At 36.7% G+C, this 21463-nt stretch overlaps 1 protein-coding gene across 2 annotated transcripts; it reads right to left on the bottom strand.

Annotated features, from left to right (window-relative positions):
• Positions 1-527: 527 nt before the first annotated feature.
• Positions 528-19500, bottom strand: LOC113042704 (granulins-like). 2 transcript variants are annotated; one of them, XM_026201732.1, is made up of 15 exons: positions 8263-8592; positions 7956-8122; positions 7713-7769; positions 6911-7048; positions 5604-5741; positions 5243-5371; positions 4969-5053; positions 4697-4803; positions 4253-4400; positions 4066-4161; positions 3872-3987; positions 3547-3786; positions 2268-2510; positions 1939-2187; positions 528-1373 (listed from the first exon to the last, which is right to left on the bottom strand). In XM_026201732.1, the coding sequence occupies exons 4-15, from the start codon at positions 7046-7048 to the stop codon at positions 1221-1223; spliced, it is 1842 nt and encodes a 613-aa protein (XP_026057517.1). In that variant the 5' UTR covers positions 7713-7769; positions 7956-8122; positions 8263-8592; the 3' UTR covers positions 528-1220. The 2 variants fall into 2 exon arrangements, with proteins under 2 accessions (XP_026057517.1, XP_026057515.1); XM_026201730.1 differs by lacking the exons at positions 7956-8122; positions 8263-8592 and adding an exon at positions 19365-19500.
• Positions 19501-21463: the final 1963 nt, after the last annotated feature.

Raw genomic sequence — 21463 nt, 5'->3', positions numbered from 1 at the left:
GTAAACTATCAGTTTTGTTTTGGGAAACGCACCCCATGTTGATTTGGTAGATCCCAGCTGCAGCAACAGTTTGAAGGGTTCTTTGGGCTGTTCTCTGTGTTCTGCTGCCCTCTGCCTGTGACTGTAGTGTCTCTGAACAGGTGATACCAAGTGTGTCCTAAAAAGAGTAGGCCTCTCCATGTAATGTAATGGGACCTGAGACAAACTAATCAGTCAAATTACACTTCAAATGTATTTTCTTCTTTTCCCAAAGACATTTTCTGTCATCTTAGGAAGTTCTTAAAATGCTGATGTATGTTCAAGATTACCAACACCTAAAATTTCTACTTTCTTATATACAAAATTGATACACATACCTTCATTTTTGGAAAAAATGTGTACCTATTTGTAATTATTATATATCTTTATAAAATAAATATTACTTTTTCTAACAATTGTACACTATATAAATTTGAAATGCATTTAATAGATTTGAATTTGGATCAATTTGAAAGTGAAAAGAAGGTTCAAAAGACAGACCATTTTCATTTCTCTCATTTATTTCTTTATTAGAGCTGTCAAGGTTTCAGATTGGTCACATTTTTACTTAAGATATCTTTTAGTTGTCTTTCACAGTGCTCTATCAACATAACTGTTAAAAAACCAGCACTTAAATCAATAAAGAAGACAATTACACAACTAATGGTAAAGAGCTGCAATAAGGAAGTTAAACAGAAAAGGTGATGTTCGTTATCTAAAGAAGACCAATTTGATATGTGCACATAATCATGAGACACAAGATCACGTGATGTCAAGTCTGAAAAAATTTAACCTGTAAACCATAGAGAGAGGCCTGTGATATTTGTACATGACAAGTTAAAATGACAGAAGTGTGAGTTAAAACTAGAGATAATCTATGCATATGTGTTTCATATTTTCATCATTGCATAATCAAATTATTCTTCAGATAAACTGAGCAGTTACCAAAACCAAATATTACAACCAAATGGCTCCGTTGATAAAATGTAGTTGGTATTACTGATGATAGACAATGGGAACAGATATTAACCATCACATACAGCCCTAATGAAACTTTCTCCTACAAATAAAACATCTGAGTGTTTCAGATTATTACTTTGATAAATTATTTTTTTTCTTAAAATCTGACACTGTAGGTAGTTTTGGCCATTAATCCCACTGAGTGGGAACAACCCAGGTGTTTTTTTTTTTTTTTTTTTTTTTTACAGAGTACTAGCTCGTTTCTTCTTGGAGAAGAACACCCTCCAGTTGTTCCAGTTGTTCCAGTTAAAGCCTAAGACTGAAGTACAAATTCCGCCCTCGCCGCATTTGTATCCAGCAGGGCAGCAGTGTTTCATATCATCACAGCACTCCGCCTTCACAGAGAGCAATAACAAAGGGAAGAGAGGAGTGAGGGAAAGTACAAGAACAAAAACTGGAACCTGACTAAGATAAACCTTTACAATTTGACTGTCATTTGAATATACATAAAAGTCAATAGAACTAAGATCACAAGACAATGTGGCCATTAACATTCGAAGGAAATGTATTGTTTGATGCAGCTTTTATTCACTGGAACATCTTTAAACCATTTCCATGAATTTAAACTTTGAGGATATAGCGTTACATGTAAGATTTAAAGTGATAGTTCACTAAGAAATGTAAATACTGTCATTATTTACTCATCCTTATGTTGTTTCAAACATGCACGATTAAAAAAGATACCCCAATGGTTTTTATTGTATGAATAAAAAAATACAGATGGAAAGAAAATTCTTCTTTCGTGTTCCACAGCTGAAAGAAACTTTGGAACAACATGGATGCAAGTAAATGATGACACATTTTTTACCTTTCTATCCATATAAGTATGACAAAGCTAAGTAATTTAGAATAAATGTGTAATTTTTGGGTGAAGTATTGTTTTAAGGTTTAATGCATTACCTTTGGAGATGGGCAACAGCCCCAGGTGGTCTGGGAGGTTGGACAACAGGTCTCACTGTCTTTGCAACTATATCCATCTCCACACTGAATGTCCTTTTCTGAGATGCTCGACTGTAGTGTTTGGCTGCCAATGTGGGCCAATGGGACTATTTCCACATGCAGCCAGGTGGTTTTAATGCAGGAGCGTCTACGCAGATCACACTTGTAGCCTTTGGGACAGCAATGCTCCTGGTCTGGGCAGCAAACAGCCTATGGCATATAAGAGGTGTATTAAATATATTTAATGTTAATAGATTTTTTGTAGCCAGTCCATTTACACATATTCTTACCTCAGGAAGAGGGCAGCAGCCCCATTCTGCCATGGATAGATAACAGCAGGTTGAATCTGCAGAGCAGCTTGACTCCTTGTCACACTCAACAGCACCGAGATCCAAGCTTGGAGCCGGTGTGCTTAGAGCAGAAATTTTATTGTACCAGGGGATCACCACATCTCCCTTGATGCAAGACACCCTGGTCACATCACACTTATAGTTAACCGGACAGCAGTGTTCACCATCTGTGCAACATACAGCCTGTGGAAAAAAACAAAAGAGAAAAATATACGAGCTGAAAACTTATGGGGTATCTGACCTTCACAACATGCTCCTTTAAAACTAGATTTGTTTAAAAATTGCAAAACAAATTTCATACCATTTGAAAAAAAAAAAATGGTCTGTAATATTTTTTTATGTTTTTAAAATAAGTTTCCTATTCTCACCAAGACTGCATTTATTTGAACAAAAAAAAAATTACAAGCAAAAGTTTCAATTACTTAAACAAAATACCTGTAGCAAAAAAAAAAAAAAAAAAAAAAATATATATATATATATACACACACAAGCTTTATCTATTGAGTTTAATAAATCTAATATAAAAGTAATGAGGTTTAATGTTTAAAAAAGACAAAAACTAACTTAATTACATACACTACTGTTTAAAAGTTTGGGGTAATTTGTTTTTTTAGAAATTAACCAAAAGTGTCAGGAAATAAATGTATATTTTTACTAAAATTTTCAGTTTCAATTAAATGCTGCTTTATTTTTTTGGACTTTCTATTCAAAGGATCCTTTAAATATTTTATCAATGGTTTCCATTAAAATATTAAGTAGCACAAATATTTCTAAAGTGCCAAATCCACATATTAATATGATTTCTGAAGGATCATGTGACGCTGATGCCTGGAAAAATCAGCTTTGCCATAACAGGAATAAATGACATTTTAAATTACTGTATATCAAAATAAAATTAAATAAACAGTTATTTAAATTTTTATAATATAATTATACAATTAATATTCCACAATAGTACTGTTTTACTTATTTTTGATCAAATAAAGGCATCCTTGCTGAGTAAAAGAGGCAATAGGGTAATTCTCTGATAAGAGGTCTTACACAGTTGGGTTTCTCAATAAAATTTTGCTGAACACTTGAAGGACATCATTGTGAAAGAGGGACTGAGGGATATCACCAGAGTAATAAAATTCAAAGTTGTAAGTGCAGTGTGTATTTTCTCATTTGGTTACTCATGCAAGATTAGATAGAAACATTTCTCCTCTGAGATATACTGTACCTCAGGCAAAGGACAGCAGCTCCAGTCTCCATCGGTGTTCTTACAGCAAGTGCTGGAGTCAGGACAAACGTGGCTAGAGTCACACTTCACTTTCCCAGGTGACCTCTGACCTGCTTTAGGGAGAGCAGGCACCTTCTCCAGCCAAGGCTTAGAGCCAGAAGACCCATCACAAGACCCGGCAGAAACATTACATGTCGTACCATGAGGACAGCAGTGGATGAAGTCTTCACAACACACGGCCTACAGAGAAAATGAACACACCGCTTTAACTTAACTCAAAACACAACTCTGCATCAGGGTTGGTTAGTGTCAGTGGGTGACTTACCTGTGGTAGAGGACAGCAGGCCCATTCTCCTTCTTGAGTTATACAGCATGTGCTTCCATCTTGACAGGCCGCAGTGTCATTGCACAGAACATCACAGGCTGAATGAACAGAAGGCACTAACAAAAACCATTTAAGAAGTGTTATTATTTATATGCACATAAAAAACATGTATGCATTTACAAATGTGCACATACTCTCTGGGACTGCACTAGCCAGTGTAGTCATTTGGATGCCAGCAGTAGTGATTTGTCTGTTTGTGGTGGGTTCAGCTTCAGCCCTTATTTCTGCAGCTTTTGAAGAATAGGGACAAAGAAAGAAAATGCTGAAATATATCAGTGAAGGTTTTAAGAAAATGAATAACTCCCTCGGACAATAGCCTACGTTTGTGATCTTCCCATTCAGCTCTAAGACGAGCAGGGAACTTGGCCCACATTGGCAGCTCCTGATTGGTGGACATACATTTGGAGCCTTCAACGTCACAGACACTGTCCTCAGGACAACAGTGGATTTTATCATCACAACATACAGCCTACAGAAAACACAAAGGACACAGAGAGGAATGCAAGCCAATACATTCATAAATAAATTAAGAAAATAATAATTTTATTCAACAATGATTCTATAATTTGATCAATATTTCTATACTATTTATTTATTTTTAAATAAATTGATAAATATGCCAAATATAGAAGAAATTCAGTTTCAAAAATGCATATCGATTTAAATATGTTTCATTGATTGTGAAAAAAACAGCTTCATTTTCTGAACTGAGAACTGTGTCTGCATGTCTCTGCACATATTACTGTATTTGAACTGTGCTGCTACCTTTAGCATGGGGCAGCATGCCCACTGACCATCTTCTGTCTCACAGCATGTGGTGTCCACGGGACACTCTGAGGTCCCATTTCCACAGAGAACAGTCTCGACTGGTTCTAAGAACAATCACAGGACAACACCATGAACTACATGTATATCCTATCATAATGAATACAGTTAGTGTTACTACTGTAAACCGGTAATACATTTATATGGGATCTCCTTTAAATAAAGGAATGAAAGTCTCTAGTCCGCTTTCATTCCTTCAGACTCTTCCATACCTTTTAGTTTGACACACAAACTGCTGTCTGCACTGCATTCGTGGTCTTTTGGGCAGCAGTGTTTCCCGTCCGAGCACACAAGGCCCTGAAAAAGAGAAGAACATAGTATATATTCTCAAACAAAAAAAGTATAGAAAAGTATATATCTCGAAGGGTCTATGTTTTAGCAGCATCACGCTTCTTTTGTGACCAGGTGAGAGGTCATTCAATACACCATGTCATGGACAAGAAGCTGGTGGTTTTGGGCCGATATTCCTGTGATAATGTAACTTACCTGCGCTACGGGACAACAGCCATATGATGAAGCCATCAGCAGACAGGAGAACTCGGCAGGACAGAAGGAGCCATCAGGACAGGTGATATCGTCTTCACTTGCAGGTAATGAGGGAATCATTCTGAACGACTGAGGAACAAGGGACAGTTCACCCAAAATAAAAATTCTCTCATCATTTACTCACCCTCATTTTTCATAGTATGGAAAAAAAATGCTCAATGGCTACCACTTTGGATGGGGGGGGGGGGTTAATTATTACAGAATTTCTCAATTTTTAGGTGAACTTTATATCATAACAAACCACTACTACAAGTACTATTATTTAGACACTATTATTTAGACACTTTTTATCATTTCTCACTTTGGGAAGGTCGGTCTGTTTAGCCGGTATCCTCTCCTCTAATGGCAGTGTATGTGTGCTGTTTATACACGTGGAGTCCACAACACTACACAGCATGCCTTCAGGACAGCAGTGCAGGTGGTCCTCACAGCACTCTCCCTACACACACACACACACATACACAAATAAATATACACATGTATGTAGACCTGTCGCAGTAATCAATATATCGACTTATCTTGCAATATATGTACATGACATCAATTATTTTGGGTGACACAATACATTGCCCATTATATTTACTTAAACATTTGTCACCATGTTTTGAACATTCCACTTTTGCTTGTGTCTTTTGCTGCTTCTTGTACATAGCATGGTATAGTCATGAGTGAGGTGCTAGTTCAAATTAAAAAAATGCTTCTACAAAACAAAAAGTTTCATCTGCAGATATGGTCGTGTTTAGGGTCCTGTGCCTTTGTGCATAGACATCTGCTGAGTAGTTATTGTGTTTTTCAGCAAAAGTGTGCACCCTTAATTTACAGAGAAAAGAAGATCAGGGTAAGATCTGTAGATGGAAAAAATCTCCATTCAAGATCTCATTCAATGCATTTGTATTTTTTTCTACTTGTTACTTTGCTATTTTTGTAAGAAAATGTTTACTTACTATTTAATCAGGTTTTATAAGGTATCTAGTATTTTGATACTTAATGTCCATAATCTAAATATTCTTAAAATTAAAAGTTGGTTGTCATTTTTAAGTGTGTAGGCCTTCTTGCATTATTATGCTTTTACATGATGATTTTATATTTAAAATGGTCTTTAAAAAGACAATAATATCGCTTATTGCTATTATTCCTGGGGCAATATATCGCACAACAAGAAGTTGTTATCGTGACAGGCCTACATGTATGAGCTGATTATTCACACAAACATACTGTAAACTGTTCATTGACCAATACTGAAGCTGGACATTTGACACAACCTCCTGCATACAGCTTCATTTCTTTAAGCTCTTTGAATAGCAAAGTCATCAAAGAGCAATTTGCATGTTGATACTATACATGTGTGCCTTATCATAACGCTTAGTACATGAACTGACAGTGTGAATGTGTCTAAAAAAAAGGGTGCTATTAAGGAATATCTGACAGAGCATAAAAAACCAGTGACCGCGTCTTCCATACAGTCTTCCATATCAGTTTACAATTTACCTTCTCTTGTCTTGTCTGATCTACTTTCTACAACCTTTATTATATTTATAGAGGAGAACCTGGCACTATACTCTGAAATGAAACTGTCTTTATGTTTCTGTCACTAGTTTAGTTGCTCACGTGATGGTAAGGACAGCAGCTGAAGTCTCCGGTGGGATCCTGGCAGCATGTCTGGCCCGCGTCACAGACTTCATTTTTGGGGCACTGCGAGCAAGCAACCAGAGTCACCAGAGCGAGGCCTAATGTCACTTTCAACATCTGGATGGAAAGAGAGAGAGTTATGTGAAAAGTGTCTCAGGTGTTTAAGCAGAAAATGTAAATTCTAACTTTCATTAATTTGGAATACTGTTAGCATCAGACCTTCACGTCTCAGATGCAGGGTCACAATTTAACAAACCTTTTCAGATGTATAAATCACTGTATTGTTGAGCTACAACAGTGCAAGTTTATAATTTTACTTAGTGTACCACTTCCTCTTCCACATATGGAAATTTGAAGCAAAAGCTTTCCAGATAAACTACGCTGACCCCAGAAACAATAACTAAAACTCAGGTTTATAAATGTTTGAGAAAAAAAGAGTTTCAAAGCCAGCAAAAGAAGTGTTTTTATACAGTTGGTGTGTGTCTTATTTTCTTATTTCTGACTGAGGGCACACCAAGGGCACCAGTTAATTTAAAGTGTGCCGTTTCCTTATGAATGCCAAGCCACATTGTGACTGATAGACTGGTTTTAGCACCTAAACTTCCATTTAACAAAAAGGGGTAACTGTGAATGTGGTACTTTAAATAATTTTTTTTTACTCACTGATTAATTTTTTTAGCTATTTCCAACTGAGAATAATGCTCAAATTAATTAATTTCAGAAACAATAAACCTCTTCTAAAGTAAAAGAAAGAGAGAGGATGCACTTCAATTCAACTTACTCTGAAATGTTTAATGAACAGGTGGATTTGTGGATCCGTGGGCTCCAAGTTACAAATCTGTCAAAAGAACATTTTAGATCAAAATAAAATAATTGAGAAACTTATTAAATTCATCATTCCATTTAATTCTCTTTTACAGTTTATTAACATTAAATGCACAACATAAAAGTGAGTAAGTTCATTATACGAAAAAAAGTGACAAAAAAGGGCTTCTGAAATGAATTATGGAAATACAAGACCTACCGTGCTCCCTGGCAACTTTCTTGAACTGCTGGAGTTAATATGTTTGCCTCTTAAATATAGAGTTCTCTCAAACTCCGCCTACATTAGAGGACAGCATTATGATAATGTAACTGTCCGTTAATACGAGGCGTCATCCGTGTTGGATTCCTTGGAAATGTAAATGGCATCTTTTTCCGTCAGAAAATAAATGAATAAATGAATAAATTATATATATATATATATATATATATATATATATATATATATATATATGAAAACATTTTAAAGAAAAAGAAAATAAAAGCAAAAAAATAAAAATTGTTCTTACAGTCAATTTGAATAAAAACGTTTTCCGACCATTCTATATGAAAATTGTATAAGATGTCAAGTTTTGATACATTTCTGAATATGAAAAAAAGGAAACCTGGCACCTGAACACATTGCTTAAACAACGTTTTGGATAACCTAGTCACGTAGAAAACAATATTCGACTTTTGGCGCCATAGTAAAAACAAAAGACAAAAAAACGTCCCTTTCTCCAAGAGTCTGGAGCATGCAACTGCTAACTGTCAGCGGGGTCAAGTTGGTTTTGTTTTCGATATTCGTGACACATTCAGCGGTAAACGCCAATAACTCCAAAACGAATTGCCCTAAAAAAATCTAAGCAGTGTGACCGCCAAAAGGGCAAAGCTGATCATGTTTCACATCCTTCTTTTTCTATATTTTCCCTCGATATAATAAGCACGGCCCCGTGCAAGCCGTGGCAATGTGCAAAAAGCCGGGAGAGAACGCTCTCAGCAGAGCCTTCAGTTAGGGACCGTGGGGAAAGTGCAAACTTTCTTCGTTTTTTGCTATAGCTCAGTAGGTGTTTTTGTAATAGCTTTTTAGATAAACGGCATATAGACATGAAACCAGTGTCAATCAATAGTGGGGGACAGTGGACATTTTTAACAACCTTTCTTTTTAACACTACTGGTAGAAAAAGGAATTGCATGTCCAAAATTAACCTTCTTTTTGTAATAACTTTCTACAGAAGGAAGATAGAGAGATGAAACCAGTGTCAATCAATAGAGGGAGAGAGTGGACATTTTTCACATCCTTTCATTTTACCCCAAGTGGCTGATAAGGGAATTGCATGTCCAAATTTAACCACCTTTTTGTAATAACTTTCTACAGCAGGGACACAGAGACATGAAACCAGTGTCAATGAATAGAGGGCGACAGTTGTCATTTTTCACAACCTTTCATTTTACCCCTACTGGTAAAAAAGGTAATTGCATGTCCAAAATTAACCTTCGTTTTGTAATAACTTTCTACAGCAAAGAGACAGATACATGAAACCAGTGTCAATCAATAGTGGGAGACAGTGGACATTTTTCACAACCTTTCTTTTTACCCCTACTGGTAAAAAAAGGGAATTGCATGTCCAAAACGAACCTTCTTTTTGTAATAACTTTCTACAGCAGGGAGACAGAGACATGAAACCACTGTCTATCCATAGAGGGGGACAGTGGACATTTTTCACATCCTTTTCTTTTACCCCCTACTGGTAAAAAAGGGAATTGCATGTCCAAAATTAATCTCCTTTTTGTAATAACTTTCTACAGCAGGGAGACAGAGACATGAAACCAGTGTCAATCAATAGAGGGAGAGAGTGGACATTTTTCACAACCTTTCATTTTACCCCAAGTGGCTGATTAGGGAACTGCATGTCCAAAATTATCATTCTTTTTGTAATAACTTTCTACAGCTGGGAGACAGAGACATAAAACCACTGTCAATCAATAGAGGGGGAGAGTTGACATTTTTCACAACCTTTCTTTTTACCCCTACTGGTAAAAAAGGGAATAGCATGTCCAAAATAAACCTTCTTTTTGTAATAACTTTATACAGCAGTGAGACAGACACATGAAACCAGTGTCAATCAGTAGAGGGAGAGAGTGGACATTTTTCACAACCTTTCGTTTTACCCCAAGTGGCTTATTAGGGAATTGCATGTTCAAAATTAACATTCTTTTTGTAATAGCTTTCTACAGCAGGGAGACAGAGACATGAAACCACTGTCAATCAATAGAAGGGGACAGTGGACATTTTTCACAACCTTTCTTTTTACCCCTACTGGTAGAAAAGGGAATTGCATGTCCAAAATTGACATTCTTTTTGTAATAACTTTCTACAGCAGGGAGACATAGACACGAAACCAGTGTCAATCAATAGAGGGGGAGAGTGGACATTTTTCACAACCTTTCGTTTTACCCCAAGTGGCTTATTAGGGAATTGCATGTCCAAAATTATCCTTATTTTTGTAATAACTTTCTACAGCAGGGAGACAGAGACATGACACCACTGTCAATCAATAGAAGGGGACAGTGGACATTTTTCACAACCTTTCTTTTTACCACTACTGGTAGAAAAGGGAATTGCATGTCCAAAATTAACCTTCTTTTTGTAATAACTTTCTACAGCAGGGAGACAGAGACATGAAACCACTGTCAATCAATAGAAGGGGACAGTGGACATTTTTCACAACCTTTCTTCTTACCCCTACTGGTAGAAAAGGGAATTGCATGTCCAAAATTGACATTCTTTTTGTAATAACTTTCTACAGCAGGGAGACATAGACATGAAACCAGTGTCAATCCATAGAGGGAGAGAGTGGACATTTTTCACAACCTTTAATTTTACCCCAAGTGGCTGATTAGGGAATTGCATGTCCAAAATTAACCTTCTTTTTGTAATAACTTTCTACAGCACTGAGACAGATACATGAAACCAGTGTCAATTAGTAGAGAGAGAGAGTGGACATTTTTCACAACCCTGAATTCTACCCCTACTGGTAGAAAAGGGAATTGCATGTCCAAAATTAACCTTCTTTTTGTAATAACTTTATACAGCAGGGAGACAGAGACATGAAACCACTGTCAATCAATAGAAGGGGACAGTGGACATTTTTCACAACCTTTCTTTTTACCCCTACTGGTAGAAAAGGGAATTGCATGTCCAAAATTGACATTCTTTTTGTAATAACTTTCTACAGCAGGGAGACATAGACACGAAACCAGTGTCAATCAATAGAGGGGGAGAGTGGACATTTTTCACAACCTTTCGTTTTACCCCAAGTGGCTTATTAGGGAATTGCATGTCCAAAATTATCCTTATTTTTGTAATAACTTTCTACAGAAGGGAGACAGAGACATGAAACCAGTGTCAATCAATAGCGGGAGAGAGTGGACATTTTTCACAACCTTTCACTTTACTCCAAGTGGCTGATTAGGGAACTGCATGTCCAAAATTATCATTCTTTTTGTAATAACTTTCTACAGCAGGGAGACAGAGACATGACACCACTGTCAATCAATAGAAGGGGACAGTGGACATTTTTCACAACCTTTCTTTTTACCACTACTGGTAGAAAAGGGAATTGCATGTCCAAAATTAACCTTCTTTTTGTAATAACTTTCTACAGCAGGGAGACAGAGACATGAAACCACTGTCAATCAATAGAAGGGGACAGTGGACATTTTTCACAACCTTTCTTCTTACCCCTACTGGTAGAAAAGGGAATTGCATGTCCAAAATTAACCTTCTTTTTGTAATAACTTTCTACAGCAGGGAGACAGAGACATGAAACCACTGTCAATCCATAGAGGGAGAGAGTGGACATTTTTCACAACCTTTAATTTTACCCCAAGTGGCTGATTAGGGAACTGCATGTCCAAAATTAACCTTCTCTTTGTAATAACTTTCTACAGCAGTGAGACAGAGACATGAAACCAGTGTCAATCAATAGAGGGGGACAGTGGACATTTTTCACAACCTTTCTTTTTACCCCTACTAGTAAAAAAAGGGAATTGCATGTCCAAAATTAAACTTCTTTTTGTAATAACTTTCTACAGCACTGAGACAGATACATGAAACCAGTGTCAATTAGTAGAGAGAGAGAGTGGACATTTTTCACAAGCTTTAATTTTACCCCAAGTGGCTGATTAGGGAACTGCATGTCCAAAATGAACCTTCTTTTTGTGATAACTTTATACAGCAGTGAGACAGAGACATGAAACCAGTGTCAAGCAATAGAGGGGGACAGTGGACATTTTTCACATCCTTTCTTTTAACCCCTACTGGTAAAAAAGGGAATTGCATGTCCAAAATTAACCTTCTTTTTGTAATAACTTTCTACAGCAGGGAGACAGAGACATGAAACCACTGTCAATTAGTAGAGGGAGAGAGTGGACATTTTTCACAACCTTTCTTTTTACCACTACTGGTAGAAAAGGGAATTGCATGTCCAAAATTAACCTTCTTTTTGTAATAACTTTCTACAGCAGGGAGACAGAGACATGAAACCACTGTCAATCAATAGAAGGGGACAGTGGACATTTTTCACAACCTTTCTTCTTACCCCTACTGGTAGAAAAGGGAATTGCATGTCCAAAATTGACATTCTTTTTGTAATAACTTTCTACAGCAGGGAGACATAGACATGAAACCAGTGTCAATCCATAGAGGGAGAGAGTGGACATTTTTCACAACCTTTAATTTTACCCCAAGTGGCTGATTAGGGAACTGCATGTCCAAAATTAACCTTCTCTTTGTAATAACTTTCTACAGCAGTGAGACAGAGACATGAAACCAGTGTCAATCAATAGAGGGGGACAGTGGACATTTTTCACAACCTTTCTTTTTACCCCTACTGGTAAAAAAAGGGAATTGCATGTCCAAAATTAAACTTCTTTTTGTAATAACTTTCTACAGCACTGAGACAGATACATGAAACCAGTGTCAATTAGTAGAGAGAGAGAGTGGACATTTTTCACAAGCTTTAATTTTACCCCAAGTGGCTGATTAGGGAACTGCATGTCCAAAATGAACCTTCTTTTTGTGATAACTTTATACAGCAGTGAGACAGAGACATGAAACCAGTGTCAAGCAATAGAGGGGGACAGTGGACATTTTTCACATCCTTTCTTTTTACCCCTACTGGTAAAAAAGGGAATTGCATGTCCAAAATTAACCTTCTTTTTGTAATAACTTTCTACAGCAGGGAGACAGAGACATGAAACCACTGTCAATTAGTAGAGGGAGAGAGTGGACATTTTTCACAACCCTGAATTTTACCCCTACTGGTAGAAAAGGGAATTGCATGTCCAAAATTAACCTTCTTTTTGTAATAACTTTCTACAGCAGGGAGACATAGACATGAAACCAGTGTCAATCCATAGAGGGAGAGAGTGGACATTTTTCACAACCTTTAATTTTACCCCAAGTGGCTGATTAGGGAACTGCATGTCCAAAATTAACCTTCTATTTGTAATAACTTTCTACAGCAGTGAGACAGAGACATGAAACCAGTGTCAATCAATAGAGGGGGACAGTGGACATTTTTCACAACCTTTCTTTTTACCCCTACTGGTAAAAAAAGGGAATTGCATGTCCAACATTGACATTCTTTTTGTAATAACTTTCTACAGCAGGGAGACATAGACACGAAACAAGTGTCAATCAATAGAGGGGGAGAGTGGACATTTTTCACAACCTTTCGTTTTACCCCAAGTGGCTTATTAGGGAATTGCATGTCCAAAATTAAACTTCTTTTTGTAATAACTTTCTACAGCAGGGAGACATAGACACGAAACCAGTGTCAATTAGTAGAGAGAGAGAGTGGACATTTTTCACAAGCTTTAATTTTACCCCAAGTGGCTGATTAGGGAACTGCATGTCCAAAATGAACCTTCTTTTTGTGATAACTTTATACAGCAGTGAGACAGAGACATGAAACCAGTGTCAAGCAATAGAGGGGGACAGTGGACATTTTTCACATCCTTTCTTTTTACCCCTACTGGTAAAAAAGGGAATTGCATGTCCAAAATTAACCTTCTTTTTGTAATAACTTTCTACAGCAGGGAGACAGAGACATGAAACCACTGTCAATCAGTAGAGGGAGAGAGTGGACATTTTTCACAACCCTGAATTTTACCCCTACTGGTAGAAAAGGGAATTGCATGTCCAAAATTAACCTTCTTTTTGTAATAACTTTCTACAGCAGGGAGACAGAGACATGAAACCACTGTCAATCAATAGAAGGGGACAGTGGACATTTTTCACAACCTTTCTTTTTATCCCTACTGGTAGAAAAGGGAATTGCATGTCCAAAATAAACCTTCTTTTTGTAATAACTTTCTACAGCAGGGAGACAGAGACATGAAACCACTGTCAATCAATAGAAGGGGACAGTGGACATTTTTCACAACCTTTCGTTTTACCCCAAGTGGCTTATTAGGGAATTGCATGTCCAAAATAAAAATAAAAATTATTTGCTTGTGTTCATGTGAAGAAAGAAAGTCATAAGCATCTGGGATGACAGAGGTCAGTAAATTCTTCTTCTTCTTCTTCTGGTGTTTAATGGCGGTTGGCAAACCATTTAACGGTGCATTACCGCCACTAACTGGACTGGAGTGTGGAACGAGAGATTAAGCAGGAAAAAAAATAATAATAATAAAAATAATAATAAAAAAAATAAAAATAAATAAAAAATAAAAAAATAAAAAAATATTTAAATAATAATACTTATTAGACTCAGATTCTTTTAATTAATTCAGTTTCTTTAAGAAACCTAATTATATAACAATATATCTGACCTGCTGTTTTCCCCAAGAGACCTGACAATGAGACGTCATGATGTTTTGCCTTCCGTAGTGACTGAAAGAGGTGCTCCCTATTAATATTATATTTCCTACACTGAAGAAGAACATGTTCCACTGTTTCTGGTTGATTACAATTAGTACATTTCCCAGTTGGGTGCTTACCTATTTTATACAATGAAAGGTTTAGACCTGTATGACCTATTCTCAGACGAGTTATTAAACTTTCTTCCCTCCGTTTCCAGCCCACCATCCTCCCAGCACCAACCTGTCTCTGTACATTATATAAATGCCTTCCAGTTTCACTGTTATCCCAATACCCTTGCCAAACGGACTGTGCATACTTCCTGATAATTGACTTAGCTTCTTCTTTATTTAATGGGGTTTCTAAGTCTACGTGTTTAATTTTGAGTGATCCTTTGGCCAGCATATCCACCTGCTCATTCCCCTCCACGCCGACATGAGCAGGAACCCAAAGAAAGCATGTGGATAGCCCCTTTAGCTTCATCCTGTATAACATAATGAATATATTATTAATGATATTGGATCTAAATAATGTTTTGCCAGATTTAATACTCATAAGTGCAGACAAACTATCAGATGCAATAACAGTGTTATTTGTTTCCCTCTCTTCTATCCACTGCAGGGCCAATAATATTGCAATCAATTCTGTGGTATATACTGACACATTATCCGATATTCTTTTCTTAATATATGACTCACTTGCTGGGATGTAAACTGCTACACCTGCACGCCCTGTATCAGGATCTTTGGAACCATCTGTGAATATAAACATGGAATCTGCAAAATGCAAATCAAAATAATTCTGTACTATTCTGCTTTCAGGAAGTTTCTTTGACATATCCTTCAATTCCTGCTGTATGTCTAGGTCTACATATGGTGTTGGGAATAACCAGGGAGGAATTGAAGACTGTATCACTGTAGAGCTGTAATCTAATTGTCTTAATCCTATGACTTCTGCCTTTGCATCACCAATCCACCCAAAACTCATGAAATTTGTCTTATTGTGTTCCCAGCAATCTTTTAAAAGACTTTTGGCAGGATGCGACTCACATTGCCCCTGGATACTAACCCAATATGCCATCATTAATTTTACTCGCCTGATTCCTAATGGCATTTCTCCCATTTCAACCTGCATTGCTGATACAGGAGAAGTTTTAAAAGATCCACTACAAATTCTCAAAGCCTGAGCTTGTAAAACATCTAATTTCTTAAGATTTGATTCTGCTGCTGACATGTACGCTATACAGCCATAGTCAAAAACCGACCTCATTAATGCCCAGTATATATTCTGTAGGGCTATTCTACTTGCTCCCCACTCTTGTCCTGACAGACAGCGAAGTATATTTATGACCTTTTTACATTTGTTCTTGACTTTGTCTAAGTGAGTTTTCCATGTGAGCTTCTCATCAAACCAAACCCCAAGAAATCTGACTGTCTTAACTAGCTCAAGTGGTTGTTCATACAACTTCATGGAAATCGGCGTGACTTTATGCCTCCTTGAGAAGCAAATCACCTTTGTTTTTTCTACAGACAATTTGAATCCCCATTTATTTGTCCATTTTTCCACATCAACTATTGCAGTTTGCATTTTCTTACTGACGTGCAAAACATTACGGCCTCTTACCCACAGAGCCCCATCATCTGCGTACAAGGATTTCCCTACGCTTTGTTCAAGCTGAGAGAAGATGTCGTTTATCATTATGTTAAATAGCAGTGGGCTGCACACACTACCTTGCGGAGTGCCATTCTCCACCTTATATACACTGGAATATTCTGAGCCAACTCTTACTTGAATTTCCCTGTCAAACAAAACGTTCATAACCCAATTATATGTTCTACAATACCCAATGACTTCAACTTAATAAGTAATCCCTCCTTCCAGAGCATGTCATATGCTTTTTCAACATCAAAGAACACAGCTATCAATATTTCTTTGTTAGTCTGTGCTTTCCTGATGTCTGATTCTAAGCACAATACTGAGTCCATTGTATTCCTACCCCTACGAAACCCACTCTGATATGAATACAGAAGAGCTTTACTCTCTAAATAATACGTTAAACGATCTGTGACCATTCTTTCCATAATTTTGCATAAGTGTGACGTTAATGCAATAGGTCTATAACTAGAAGGGTCTGACTGATCTTTTCCAGGTTTTAGAATAGGCACTATTATTGCTTGTTTCCAATCTAACGGAAGTTGGCCAATATCCCAAACTTTATTAAACAAACCCAACACCTTGTCCAGTGCACTATCTGGCATGTGTCCCAGCATTCCATAGCATACACCATCTTTCCCTGGAGTGGTCTGACGAGCACCCATAATTGCTCTTCTTAACTCAAACATATTAAACGGTAGATCCAACGACTCTCCTGTCATCTCCCTTTTCTCTGTTATATTGGGATTCTCCATTATGATTCTTTCTCTACACTGCCTAGCCTCATCTGTGAGATTACATGAACTATGAACCCTTTCAAATGTTTGTGCAAGAAGTTCTGCCTTTTCTAAATTATTGACCGCCAATTTGTTATCAGTAACCAACACTGGTATTTCATAATTTCTTCTAATCCCCCCCATTCTTTTAATCATGCCCCACACATCAGACAGCTGTACTTCCCTTCCAATAGTGTTACAGTATTTCCTCCAAAAGGTTCTTTTTTGTATTCTTATTGTCCTCCTCACTAATGCCTGGGCCCTTTTATACTGGATCAATGCATCCTGAGAATGAAGTTTCTTGAGCACTCTAAATGCTTTATTCCTGGCCTTTATGGCTTTACTACAGTTATCATTCCACCAGGGTACACTCTTAGTCCGTTTAGTTCCATTACTCTTAGGAATAGTTTCCTCAGCAGACTGAATAATCTCCTTAACTATTTTACTATTAATTATATTTACATCTGTCTGATTTTCCTCCTCAAGTTTACAAAATCTACTAGCACTAATCTTTTGGAAAACTTCCCAGTTAGCATCTCCCAATTTCCATCTAGGAATTTTCTTTCCCTTTTCATAATAACCTTCCATGCCAATTTTCGTTACCACAGGATAATGATCACTTCCTATTGTGGTGTATTTGATCACCTTCCATGTGCTTAAGCCTGCTATTTCACTAGACACCAGTGTTAAATCAAGTGCTGCCTCTGTGTTTTGCATGCTATTATATCGTGTTCCTTCCCCATTATTAATACATACCAAACAGTGATTATCTATAAATTCCTCAACCACTAAACCATTTAAATCTGTCTTACTGCTGCCCCAAAGTGAACTATGTGAATTGAAATCCCCACACAATATCACATTATCATCTAATACCCCTACAACCTCCTCTAGTGATTCTAGACTTACTTCCCCACACGGATTATAATAATTAATTATGTCAATATTACCTTTATTAGTCCATACCTTAACTGTAATTGATTCATGTTCTGTGCTTATACGTATTACCTTATAACTCATTCCATTTTGTATAAATGTCACCACACCTCCCCCTCTACCAGATTCTCTATCTCTCCTAACAGCATTATATCCCTTTATACTAAAATCCAACTGTGATTTTAACCATGTCTCCTGTATACAAATAACATCAGGTTTCTCTTCCAACTTATCAATATACTTTTTAAACTCTAGACCATTTGAAATTAAGCTTCTTGCATTCCACTGAAGTAGAATTAACACCATTAAGATGATCCAACACATGTCTGAGATGGCTGATTATCTTCATTAAGAATGTCTTTAACTGTTTCCCAGAGCAGCCCTCTCACATCAAGATACTTCTCAGCTGATTTGACAATAATCTTTATCCTCTCATTCCGGCTTTTTGTCTGTGCTGAACAGTTGACTACATCTGCCATAAAGAATACAAAATCATTCTTGTTCACAATCAGAGTTTCCTCCTTCAACCTATTACATCCTCCACATTTTACTACGTCTTGATTTCTAGTTTCACTTTGCCTTATCACCTGCGCGTCTCCTGAAACCTTCCTCACTGCCTCTGCATAGCTTATTCCCTGAATAGTCTTGATTCGCTGCACCTCTTCCGCTCTTTTACTAACCTCGCAACCACGGTAAGCTGCGCTATGTTCTCCTCCACAATTACAGCACTTTAACTTCGTTCCCTCTGCAAATTTGCCATACTCGTGGTTTCCACCACATCTACCACATGTTTGCTTTCCCTTGCACACGGATGCTACATGTCCAAACCTCTGACATTTAAAACATCTAAGAGGTGGGGGAACATAGGGCCTCACTTCATAACACATATATCCAATAAGAATCTTTTCCGGGAGTCTTTTCTCATCAAATGTGACTAGTACAGAAAGACTATCACTTCTAATCCCATTTCTGTTTGTTTTAAGACGTCTGGCTTCACTCACTTTTGCATTTGTTACATTTCCTTTAATATCCTCTGCTGTTACATTTACCGGAATCCCTGTGATTACTCCTCTGACCCATTTTCTGTCATTCATCAGTGAACAATGCACTTTCTTGCCATTTATTTTGTTAATTTTAATTGCTTTTCCTTGTTGTTCTCCATCCTTACATATAATTAATAATGATCCATCTCGCAATATTTTAGCACTCCTTACCTCCCCGATATCTTTACTTATGGATTTAGTTAGCTGTATTGGATTCCAGTCGCCAAATGAAGCCCCCTCTTGCGCAAGTTTTATTATTATGTTGAAATCCTCTCTCTTCCTTTCTGTTACATTTCCTCTCCCGTCACTATCACCCCCATCTGATTTTACGCTCTTTTTACGCTTATTTGTCCTACCTGTATTCCAATTTCCATAACTCCCGCCACCTACATCCATCTCTCCTGACTCACTTCCTGAACCGTCACTTCCTTCTGCCATCTCTCGTCCAGTCCAGCCCACCGCCAGCACCTAAGGTCAGTAAATGGTGATAGAATTTTCATTTATGGATGAACTATCCCTTTGAAGATGTCAGGGCGTGTGTAAGTGTGTGAGTGGATGAAACAGCTGTGCGGAGTGAAGGTAATGAGTCCGGGAGCAATTGAGAAACACAGGTGGAGCAACTAAACAATAATGAGGTAACAAGGTGGGTGGGATCAGAAAAAGACAGGAGAGAGCACATGGCACCAAACAAACACAACACTCACAGAAGAAAGTGACAGAAAGACATAAGACTGTGACAGATGAGCAAGATGTGATGGAGAGGCTAGAAATATATTCGAAACAGAATACTAGAATGTGTTCAATTAATGAGTAGAGTCATAGAATTAATACAAACAACGTTAACGTTTTTAAAGTCCATTTTATTTGTGTTGTCTATTCAGCGTCACTGTCTAAAAGGACAATTAATCTTTTCAATTTTTATTTTGGGCATTTATAGTTTTTTTCCTAGCAAATATTGATAAATTGTTATTTGTGACTAATTACATTCATGAGAAAAAAGTCCCACAAAATATTAATAGTATTTAAATTTTAATCACAGATTTTATTTGCACTATTTTGTGCATTCAGTTTATCATAGCTAATGGCTCTATCAAAACAGAAAAAATAATGAATAAACTTCTTTTTTTTTTGCGGGGGAAACGCAACTTTTGCTGCCTCAAGTAAAATTACTCAAGTATTTTACACCTCTGTTAATATGTGCTTACTACTAATAAATGGCTAATATTCTATAAATATGCATACTTATAAGCAACTAGTTAATTAATAGACTCTGAAATATAGTGTTACTAATTATTTTAATTAATTACATGTATTTAATTTGCATGAGTGAATAGTTATTTTATTGTGGTTTGGTTACTACATATTACTAATAAAGTGTTTTACTTGAAACATGGTGATGGTAGTTCTTAAGATCTTAAACTTTTAAAGAACCTTATATTTTGTAGTTTCACACTGAAGCTAGGTTGTAGAAAAAGGTGCACATAGGAGAAGATTCAGAAGGTATTTATTCCACATGAAATAGGAAAAGGGTATCCACAGATAGCAGTCATGAGGTCTAAAACATTTCCCGACAAAGTCAAACTAAAAGGACAAGAACGTAACGTAGACAGAACAAATGAAATAATTAGCAACACCACAGGTGAACTTATGTAATCAAAATGTGAGACAAAATATAGGTCAAATGACAAAGTATGAAAGACAGACTAAGTCCAAACTAACAAAATTGTGATAAGTAGAGTTAAGAGTTCATTATGCTTACAAAAACATAAAGGATAGACATAAACCATACACTGTTGACCCAATGACAGGAGTAATGTGTAAATATACAAAGTATATGCCAGGTGCATGTGGATGGGATAAACTCCACAAATTCCAAGTATTTGTTATTATTATACTTCACCATCATGTTGCTTTACTTCACTTCACTACATATAGCACAATCCTTGTCAACAATGTATGGTTTTATGTCTATGCAATTACAAATAAAGGTACCTGAAAAAAAAAATGTTATGAGACAACATTAAAATACATCTTTCTGATTTAGTGGATAGAACATGCTATCCACTTATAAAGAACACTATTTATATTTACCTATTTTATATTTATTTGTATATCTATTTAATGTACAGTACAGACCAAAAGTTTGGACACACCTTCTCATTCAAAGAGTTTTCTTTATTTTCATGATAATTGAAGATTCACACTGAAGGCATCAAAACTATGAATTAACAAATGTGGAATTATATATGGAATTATATACATAACAAAATATTGTGAAAAAACTGAAAATATGTCATATTGTAGGTTCTTCAAAGTAGCCACCTTTTGCTTTGATTACTGCTTTGCACACTCTTGGCATTCTCTTGATGAGCTTCAAGAGGTAGTCACCTGAAATGGTCTTCCAACAGTCTTGAAGGAGTTCCCCGATAGATGCTTAGCACTTGTTGGCCTTTTG

The sequence above is a fragment of the Carassius auratus genome, chromosome 3, assembly GCF_003368295.1.
Source record: "Carassius auratus strain Wakin chromosome 3, ASM336829v1, whole genome shotgun sequence".
Classification (NCBI taxonomy): domain Eukaryota; kingdom Metazoa; phylum Chordata; class Actinopteri; order Cypriniformes; family Cyprinidae; genus Carassius; species Carassius auratus.
Note: the sequence above shows the minus strand (reverse complement) of the source record. Positions and strands in the feature narration are given on the sequence as shown.